The sequence below is a fragment of the Vitis vinifera genome, chromosome 12 (genome assembly GCF_030704535.1).
Source record: "Vitis vinifera cultivar Pinot Noir 40024 chromosome 12, ASM3070453v1".
Taxonomy (NCBI): Eukaryota; Viridiplantae; Streptophyta; class Magnoliopsida; order Vitales; family Vitaceae; genus Vitis; species Vitis vinifera.
In genome coordinates, this window is record NC_081816.1 from 21,257,170 (window position 1) to 21,267,658 (window position 10,489).

At 32.7% G+C, this 10,489-nt stretch overlaps 1 protein-coding gene and 1 long non-coding RNA gene across 3 annotated transcripts; both read left to right on the plus strand.

The window, feature by feature from the left end:
* Window positions 1-4,819: 4,819 nt before the first annotated feature.
* On the plus strand, window positions 4,820-6,610 carry LOC104881077 (uncharacterized). Its single transcript, XM_019223424.1, has 6 exons — window positions 4,820-5,086; window positions 5,152-5,244; window positions 5,342-5,455; window positions 5,553-5,930; window positions 6,270-6,480; window positions 6,603-6,610. Exons 1-6 carry the CDS (start codon window positions 4,820-4,822, stop codon window positions 6,608-6,610), a joined length of 1,071 nt encoding a protein of 356 aa, XP_019078969.1.
* Window positions 6,611-7,554: 944 nt separating this feature from the next.
* Window positions 7,555-9,504, plus strand: LOC104881051 (uncharacterized). Of its 2 annotated transcripts, none has more exons than XR_787105.3 (4): window positions 7,555-7,741; window positions 8,073-8,165; window positions 8,562-8,664; window positions 9,263-9,504. It is a non-coding gene; the product is annotated as an uncharacterized LOC104881051 (long non-coding RNA). The 2 variants fall into 2 exon arrangements; XR_002031219.2 differs by lacking the exon at window positions 7,555-7,741 and adding an exon at window positions 7,870-7,939.
* Window positions 9,505-10,489: the final 985 nt, after the last annotated feature.

Below are 10,489 nucleotides of genomic sequence, written 5' to 3' on the forward strand. Positions count from 1 at the left end.
GATAGGAACCACCACCTAATTAAGGATGTTGGAGATGTTAGAATGCCTGAATCATGTATAAATCACTTGTTTCTATTCATTCGAATCTTAGTTCCATTCGTTAATTGTTTTAGTTCATGGTATCATTGTCTCATGTGGTTATGTGTTTTTAAAATTTTCAAACTTGGTGTATTCAATAATATAAGAGAAGACTAAAAGTTAGATCTTGCTTTTCATTCCTATTCATGAATAAAACAAACATCATGAATGAACTAAGATCCATTTTTTATGCTAATATTGAATAACCTAATATACTAATTATGTTTCTTGTCATATTGCTTATTGTTAGATGACTTGCACATTGTTGTTTTTTGGATTGGTCTAAGTTTTGTGACAATGTGGGAAATTTTAATTTGGTAGATTATATATTTTAAGCCTATTAATAGGATTTTATTAATAACTTTAGTTGTTGGTGGTATCTAGGAGTTGTGTTTATCTCTTGTACATCAAATGGATTGTTCTTGGATGTCAAAGGATAGGAGATCAAAGGATTATGCAGATGGGGTAGAAAGCTTTATCGCATTTGCATTACAATATTCCACATATAAAAACTCCATTAAATGTCCATGCCTTCAGTGTGGTAATATGATATTCCACACTCCTCAAAAAATTAGAGAACATTTATTCTTCTATGGAATTGATCAGAGTTACCATACATGGTATTGGCATGGAGACGCTGCTCCAAGTGGACCACCAACTAGTAGGGCAGAATGGCATCATACAGTTGAATTTAACGATGTGGATAGTACAATAGAAATGGTTCAAGTTGCATATGATGATCGTAAGAATGACCCAAAATTGTTTGAAACATTACTTGAAGATGCTCAAAAACCTTTATATCCTGGTTGTAGAAACTTTACAAAGTTATCTGCATTGGTCAAATTATACAACCTGAAAGCACGATATGGATGGTCTGATAAAAGCTTTTCAGAGCTTTTAAGTATTCTTGGAGATATGTTGCCTCTAAACAATGAGTTGCCTCTGTCTATGTATGAAGCAAAAAAAACATTGAATACATTGGGAATGGAATATGAGAAAATACATGCATGTCCCAATGATTGCATATTGTATAGAAATGAGTTGAAGGATGCAACTTCTTGTCCTACTTGTGGAACTTCAAGGTGGAAGTTAGATGGAACAGGTACTAAAAAGAGGAAGGGAGTCCCTGCAAAAGTAATGTGGTATTTTCCTCCTATTCCAAGATTTAAAAGATTGTTTCAATCCCCAAAAATTGCAAAATACCTCATATGGCATGCTCAAGAAAGAGAATTTGATGGTAAAATGCGCCATCCATCTGACTCCCCATCATGGAAGCTAGTTGATCACAGATGGCCTGATTTTGCTTCAGAACCTAGAAACCTTAGACTTGCCATTTCAGCAGATGGTATAAATCCTCATAGTTCAATGAGTAGTAGACATAGTTGTTGGCCTATTATAATGGTCATTTACAACCTTCCTCCTTGGTTGTGCATGAAAAGGAAGTTTATGATGCTATCTTTATTAATATCAGGTCCACGACAACCTGGAAATGACATTGATGTTTATTTAGCACCATTATTGGATGACTTAAAAATGTTGTGGGATGTAGGGGTTGAATGTTATGATGTGCATCAGCAAAAGGTCTTTACATTAAGAGTTGTTCTACTATGGACAATCAATGATTTTCCTGCATATGGAAACTTATCTAGTTGTGTAGTTAAAGGATATTTTGCATGTCCCATATGTGGGGAAGATACATTCTCTCACAGATTGAAGCATGGGAAAAAGAACTCATATACAGGTCACAGAAGATTTCTTTCTTGCAACCATCCTTTTAGGAAACAAAAGAAGGCATTTAATGGTAAACAAGAGTTTAGCTCACCTCCGCAACCATTGAGTGGAGAGGAAATCCTAAGGAAAATTTATGTCATTTCTAATTCATGGGGAAAAAAAAAAAACTCCCAAGGCAAGTTGAATGTCAATACTACAAATTGTTGGAAAAAGAAGTCCATATTCTTTGATCTTGAGTATTGGAAATACCTACATGTTCGTCATAGCTTGGATGTAATGCACATAGAGAAGAATGTTTGTGAAAGCATCATTGGTACCTTACTCAACATTCCAGGTAAGACGAAAGATGGACTTAATTCTCGCCTAGACCTGCTAGAGATGGGCTTAAGGTGTGAATTGGGGCCAAGGTTTGAATCAAATCTAACTTATCTCCCACCTGCATGTTATACATTATCTAAAGTGGAGAAAAAGGTTTTTTGCCAAACTTTATCACAATTAAAGGTTCCTGAAGGTTATTGCTCTAACATGAGAAACCTTGTGTCAATGGAAGACTTGAAGCTTTATGGTCTTAAATCGCATGACTATCATACATTAATGCAACAGTTATTGCCAATGTCATTACGATCCCTTTTGCCAAAGCATGTAAGGCATGCTATTTGCAGATTGAGTTTTTTTTTCAATGCTCTGTGTAGCAAAGTGGTTGATGTGTCTGCACTGGATAAGTTACAAAATGATTTGGTGGTGACATTATGCTTGCTTGAGAAGTACTTTCCACCTTCCTTCTTTGATATCATGCTTCATCTTACTGTACATCTTGTAAGGGAGGTGAGACTTTGTGGACCAGTTTACCTAAGGTGGATGTACCCATTTGAAAGATTCATGAAAGTTTTGAAAGGGTATGTACAAAACCGTAATCGGCTCGAAGGTTGTATCGCTGAATGCTATATTGCAGAGGAAGCTATTGAATTTTGTACAGAGTATTTATCAAATGTAGATGCGATTGGGATTCCTATTAGTGCCAACATTGACCACAAGGTTGGGGCACCAATACCTGGAGGTCAAGTTGTGACAATTGATTCCAATTTGTGGTTACATGCACATCATTATGTTTTAGAGAATACAACTATTGTTCAACCTTATATTGAGTAAGAACCACTAACACTTAATATTTGTGTCTGATACTTAAAATAACTTTAAGACATTAACTTTGAATTTCTTATAAATAATTACATAGAGAGCACATGGAATGGTTGAAATTGAAAAATCCTCGTCAATCAAAAAGACAAAAGTGGCTCCAGGATGAACACCTGCGGACTTTTACTTATTGGTTGAGAAAAAAGGTATTGGAATGGTGTTAAAATGTGAAGTGTTCTTTTTACTAATGTTTAACATACATAATAACTATTATTTATAATTACAGATTGAAGCTGCAATTGGTAATAATGAACCTATATCTGAAACCCTTAAGTGGATCGCTCATGGTCCTAGCCATTATGTCTCTAAATATCATGGATATGTCATTAATGGGTGTCGATACCATACCAAGGAACGAGATGACTTACGAGCTACCCAAAATAGTGGAGTTAGTATTATAGCTTCAACAATGCAAATCGCAAGTGCAAAGGATCAAAATCCAGTGTTTGGCGAGCTTTGTTTCTATGGCATTATTACCGAGATATGGGACCTTGATTATACCATGTTTAGGATACCGGTTTTCAAGTGTGATTGGGTTGATAATAAAAATGGCATAAAAGTTGATGATCTTGGCTTTACATTAGTTGAATTTAGCAAAATTGCTCATAAATCAACTCATTTCATTTTGGCATCCCAAGCTAAGCAAGTATTTTATGTGCAAGACCAACTTGATCCAAGATGGTCGGTTGTTTTGTCAACTCCTCAAAAAGATTTCTTGGATATGGAAGGAGGTGAAGACTTTGTTGACAATTCGATTGAACACCATCCCTTTATAGGGGCATTGCCACAAATTGAAGCGTTTGATGTAATGGATGACTCAGATGCAACATGTATGCGAGGCGATTGTGAGGGGATTTGGATTGAGAACAAATCCTCTATGTAGCTGTATTTTAATGCTAATGTATGAATAAAGGCCATGGAATGGGTTGCAACAGCCACAAAATAGGTAATTTTTATCCTTTCTTTATTTTTTTGCACAAAATATTGACCATTCTTTAACATCTCCCAATAACATATTTATTAAAACCTTTTCCCTAAATTGTGCATGGAAGATACTAAATTAGTTATGTTTGTGAGTAAAAAAATTATGAAATTTTTTATTATCAATATGCATGTTGTGTTTTCCAAACTTAATGTAACACAAACCGATAGTCCAAAAGCTTTCATAAGTTCTTATGGACTTGATGAACTTGTTGAAACCACGTGCTCCTTCCATGTTGATTCTTATAGGAAATTCCTACTGCAAATTTAGCTTTCTTATACAAAGGCCCTTGGGTTGCTTAAAATAAATGAAATGTTAAACAAAGCGGGACAAAAAAAAGTTTAAATGAAGTGTTATCCTTGTTATATGATGAACAATTCTAAAAAGATCTATTGAATTCATGATCTATTGCATTTCATTGTGCAATGATTATGGATTTGTTTCTTTGAAAAGTTATGTTTTACAATTATTCTTTGACTAGGTTATATGCAATATAATTTTAACTAATCTTTATCATTTTTTATTTTTTTTTGTTACAAGAATGGAGACAAAGGAAGGAGAAAAACCCATAAAAAGGAAGTACAGAGGGATGACACGGAAGCATATGATTATAAAAAACAGAAGCAAGGGGGTTAAGTTGCCGGTTAAGTACAATCTTGATGGCATTTTCATAGGAGAATCAGCAGTTCATCTAACAAGCTACTTAGGCGTGTTAGCACGCACTATGGTGCCAATAAGATATAAAACTTGGCATGTTGTACCTAAACAGTTGAATGATAAGTTATGGGACAGCATTGAGGTAACCATTTCTTATTTAAATCACTTTGATGCAAAATGTCTATCATTCTTAACCTCTTGAAATTACTAAAGTTTGGTATTAATGTGCAGACTGCTTTTTCCTTAAATCATAAAAGCAGGAGGAATTGTATGTTAACAATGGGAAAATGCTTTCGGTCCTTTAAGAACTTGCTAACAGTGAAGTACATTCTTCCTTTCGAAGACCAACCGGAGCTCCTCAAAAGACCACCAATTCAATATACTTTTATTGAGGATGAAGATTGGACAATATTTGTCAAAGATAGATTGTCTGACAACTTTAAGGTATAATTAAGACTCTTTACATACCTCTTATTCACATTCATTAATTATAAAATTTTAATTTATAGGAATATCGAGAAATTCAAAAAGAAAGAAGAAAGAGAAACATTTATAATCACCATCTAAGTAGGAAAGGATATGCCGGTCTTGAGGAAGAGATGGTAAGTGTAAGCCTATTAATTGTTTTTTATTTATTTTATGCATAATACATAATAGGGTTATATGATAATTATATTATACATTGTCCTATTTTGAAAGATGGTTGCAAGTGGATCAATTGAAACTATTGATCGAAGCATATTGTGGAAGAAAGCAAGGGAAAAAAAGGACGGCACCTTTGATGAAGTGGCCATACCAGTAATTGAGAAAATAGTAAGTGAATATTTTTCAATTTTAATTACATATATTTATAATAAGTTATTTACAATAACAAATTTGCAATTTAACTTTATAATTAATATTTTTTAAGGACAAGCTATTGAAAGAGTCTCAAGAGAATGGTAGAAGTGTTAGTGGAAGTAATGATATACTTGTGGAAGCATTGGGTACTCCTGAGTATAGTGGTCGAGTTAGGGCCAAAGGGAAGCACTACACATCTCGCCAATATTTCAATAGTGTTGCAGATCGTGCTGTCAGGGATTTCATAGCAGCATCTAAAGAAGAACAAAGAATATTTCAGGCAGAAGTGCTAGCAAAACTGTCTCAAGTAGGAGCTGTTACTCCCCAATCTGATGTTAGCAGTTCAAACATGAAGCAAAAACAACTTCTCCTACCAGAAGTAGTGGATAAGCCAATCCGTAAAGTTGAAGATGTGACCCCACCAGAAGCAATAGAACCACAGAAGAAGGTATTTATTCAGTTAAGCTAATTTGATGACAAAGTTTCCTCTAATACGAGAAATAATTTAATTTAATTTTGTTGTTTGAATTGACTTCAAATGTTGGTGGCAACATATATGGTCTTCTTTGATGTGGCAACATATAATAGGATATGTCTAAATTATGGGTTGAGTTATATGCAATGGACTAAAATGTTATCATGCAAGTTTGTTGCAATTGAATGTAAATGAAATTGCATTTATCATTGTAATAGGAGCTATAAGGTGATTGATGATGATAATGCATTTACGTTAGTTTTGTATAAACCCACTAATATTGAAGTGATTATTGTGAATTGAGTTTTGTAGGTTAGAAAATGTGAGCTGGCCATAGGCACCAAGGAAAATATAGTGGCAGGTGGAACAATTATACTTGAATGTGGTCTCAACTATTTAGTAGTTGTTGATGCTCCTTATGATTCAAGTGCACCCCTTCCCATTCCTATTCTTGGACAAACTACTACTGTTGGGGCTGCAATTGGTTACCAAGTTTTGTGGCCAACTGATTTGGTCATCATCCGTACTTCCATCTTAGTAAGTAAATTTAATTACCAAACTTTATAGTGACTTTATATATATATATATATATATATATATATAAACTAGTTAATTTGATTTGTACCATGGTTCTTAATTGTACAGGCATCTAAGAAAGCAAAGAAACAAAAAGTAAATGAAGTTGAAGTCAAATCCAAGGGTGAAAAACCACAAGATATGAAAATTTTTGAGACATTGGTTGGCCTCATGCTGAGTACATCAAGAACACACCCTATAAACTTCCCAGATGATGTTTTTGGTGAGAGTTTCGAGACCTTCATGATGAAAGAAGATATGGAAATGATAATATCATCAAAAGAAGTGTCATCCAATTGTATTTTATACTACATCTGGTAAGGGATTTTATAATTTTTGAATGACTTTTCACAAGATTATGAGATAGAAGGTTATTTTCTAATGACCTATAATGATTGTTGATAACTTGTCATGTGGGTTATAATCAGGCATTTGCATAGAAAGTTGATTGATGCAAAGCAGGCTGAACGATATGTTTTTGCCAATCCAGCATTGGTCTCAAAAGCTGGAATGGGAGAGGGAAGCAAGGAAAACAGGTCAAGGGTTATTGCAGATCGACTAAAGAATACAAAGCATGCTGAATATATGCTTATTCCATATAACCCAGAGTAACCTTTTATCCTAAATATCAATATGGTGTTTGTAAGTTAGTTTGTGATGTTTGAATTTGTGGATACTATATTACAATTTTCATTTCTTTTCTTTAGTTTCCATTGGGTGTTAGTGGCATTGGAGATGAAGAAAATGATTGCATATTACCTTGATCCAATGGCCTGTCAACCATGTGATGATCTTAAGGACATAGTTAACATGTAAGTATATATTTTCTCCTATTTTAATACAATTGATAGTGTCTAAATAACATCTTTTTAATTCTTTTTGTAGGGCAATGAGAATCAACCCACTGGAAAAACAGAAAACATCAAAGAGGGAGCCAACTTGGGTGAAAGCGGTTGTAAGTACTTATTTGTTTAGATTAAAATATATTGCTTCACCACTTAATTTATGACAAAAATTAGAAAATGGATGGTTATTAATATGATCATCAATAAGATGCTAAAGAAGTAAGAACATCATTCTAGTGTTTATTGCAATTGTTGATACTTTTCCCATAGTGCCCAAGACAACCAGGTAGTGTGGAATGTGGGTATTACGTGATGAGATATATGAAGGAAATCATTGCTAATCCAAACCAACTAACATCAAAGGTTTGCACTTGATTCAATTCATATGGTTGGTCATTTTACTATAGCATTTTTTTTTTCGGTCAATTGAACTTAGTGAATTGTATATGTCACTCCAATTCAGTTTTGCGGGAAGAAATCATATAGTGAAATGGAAATTAATGAAGTTCGATCACATTGGGTTATGTTAGTGACTCAGTTAATCATTACTCATGTTTGAAGGTACCTCTTATAACTTATAGTCTAATACAACTTCATATTCTTTTAAAGATGTAGTCAATCTTTTGTTAATGTTAATTTTATAATGGATTTATTCACAATGATAATTTGTTAATGTATATCTTTGTACTCCTAGTTGGCAGTGTTTTCAATATGGATCATTTTGGGGGTTGCTCTATTATGATTGATGTATAGTTGGCATATTGAGAGGTGAAGCCAAGTAGACATGGTAGGTGTAACAACTTTTGTATATTTCCTCTACAAATTATTATCAGTTAGATTCGAAGAAATCCTATAATAGCATAGCTACAAAAATTCCTGCATGTCCAAGCTCATTTTCGTGGAGCCTTTAGTTTCATTACATGTGCATGAATTAGGAATTTGTCTATTCTCTACAAAAGCATTTTTGGTCTTTAAGATTACTAGCTTTATAAACTTCTTTAATCTAAATTTATAAAGGTCTCCTACTATACTAATGGGTTTAAAGTATATAATATCTTGTACTTCCATTTTCTTTTACATAAAAAATAGGAAGTTAGTTTAAGACTTCTTACAAATAAGCCTATGGAAGGAAATAGCACCTCTTACTAATTGGTTGTTAAATTGTTTATTATATATTGTTCAGGTTGTACAAAAAGGCATAGGTCATTCTATTAACAACGTCACTACTGCTCTTGATGAAGGACACCCACAAACAATTCAAAATATATCATCAAAAGAATTTTGAGGTAACATGTTGTGGTTATTGTAAGTTTTATGAATCAATTCCATGTTTAGAGATCATTTCATGCAAGTTCCATATTTAGATAATAGATATCCTCATATTATTAAATGTTGATATACTAATACAATAAGAAGAACATAGATATTTTAACACAATTTTATAATTTTACATAAATATGTTAATTTACAATTTTATAATTTTTCGGACTTCTAGTTTTTTTTGTTTTTTTTTTCATTCCTTAGTTCCTTCTCATGCAAAACATCTAATGTCTTGTACAACCTATAAGAAGAATGAGAAGATGTTAATGGTTGAAGTTTCATAAATAAGATAAAAATCATACCAAAATAGTCAATGAGATAAAAACTTTTTTTTTTTTTCTGTTTTTTTTAAAAAATAGAATAAGAGTTCTAAAATATTTAGAAATTTGGTGTAATAAAATTATTGGAGTTTGTTGAGTTCTTTTGATATTTTGAAATTTATTGCAATGGAAGAAAGATATTTTGGAAATTTAAAAATTGGCATATACACATTTCATTTACAAAGTTGCTTCTTAACTATTTGTTAATACTAATAAATATGTAACCCTCTCAATTATTTTGCAGATTGAGCATCTAGAAAGTGAGTTACAACCATCCTTTTGCACTTGGAAGAAAAATGATGTAAAACTAGATGTAGTGAAGGTTATGAACAATTCAAAGTTGAAGAAGAAGTTGTAAAATTGTTGGTTTTAGTTGTTGATTATGTATGATGTTTATGGATAAATTGTAATAGTGAAAAAGGAAGACCATATTTGATACTTTTTGTCAATGGAGATTCTTAAATTAAGTTTTCATTATTAATTTAATTGTTGATAGAAAATTATAAATAGGGCATAATTAGGACATTTTAATTTCTGGGCTATTAAAATTTTATATGAGATAAGATGACGCTTTTTTAAAGCGTCATGCTTTACTTGAATAAACAGAAGATGACACTACTCAAAAGCGTCAAGTTTGATGTTAAAAAAATATGGCATTTTTTTTAGTGTCAAGGTATAAAATGCTATACGATGACACTTATTATGAGTGTCAATATTGCTCCTACAAATAAAAAGCTATAAGATGACACTTATATTGAGTGTCAATGTTGCTTCTACTTATAAAATGACGCTTTATTAAGTGTCAACGTTGCTCCTACAAATAAAAAGTTATAAGATGACACTTATATTGAGTGTCAATGTTGCTTCTGCCTATACAATGACGCTTCATTGAGTGTCAATATTGACATGAATGAAATTATTAACATATGATGACACTTATAAAGCGTCAATGTTTCAAATAATGACACTTACTATGAGCGTCATGGTTGACGTGCAAAGAAGATGACGCTTCTAAAAAGTGTCAACGTATGCGATTTAAAAAGATGACAGTCTAATATATGACGCTTTTAAAAGCGTCATCTTATATCTATCTTGACACTTAAAAAGCGTCATCTTTTGACATTTTCCTTATAGTAATCTACATTTCTCAACATGTAGTTTTTAATGAGACATGTTTTCTTTTTATCAAAAATGAATCTACCTCCCTCTCTCTCTCTCATAATCTCTCAATTACAAGTTTTTCTAATATTGATGAATGGTATTCAAGAACATCAAGTAGATAATTACAGTCTTTTCAACTTGGAGATCCTTCACGACATAACTCACCAAGACCAACCATTCCTTCTACAAAATCTTGTCAAATTTACCTTGAGGATATTCCTCAAGATCCTATTCCTCTTCATCTCAAACATCCTCTCCCTTTATCTCCTCCTCCTTTACATGAGCCCACTCTCTTTTGAACACCACTCCC

Excerpts from the sequence above, each read along its gene's own strand:
- LOC104881077 (XM_019223424.1), top strand. The coding sequence starts at position 4,820 with ATGTCTATCATTCTTAACCTCTTGAAATTACTAAAGTTTGGTATTAAT. Across the intron at positions 5,456-5,552 it reads TACCAGTAATTGAGAAAATA|GACAAGCTATTGAAAGAGTC; the intron begins GTAAGTGAATAT and ends ATATTTTTTAAG. Across the intron at positions 5,931-6,269 it reads CAATAGAACCACAGAAGAAG|GTTAGAAAATGTGAGCTGGC; the intron begins GTATTTATTCAG and ends TGAGTTTTGTAG.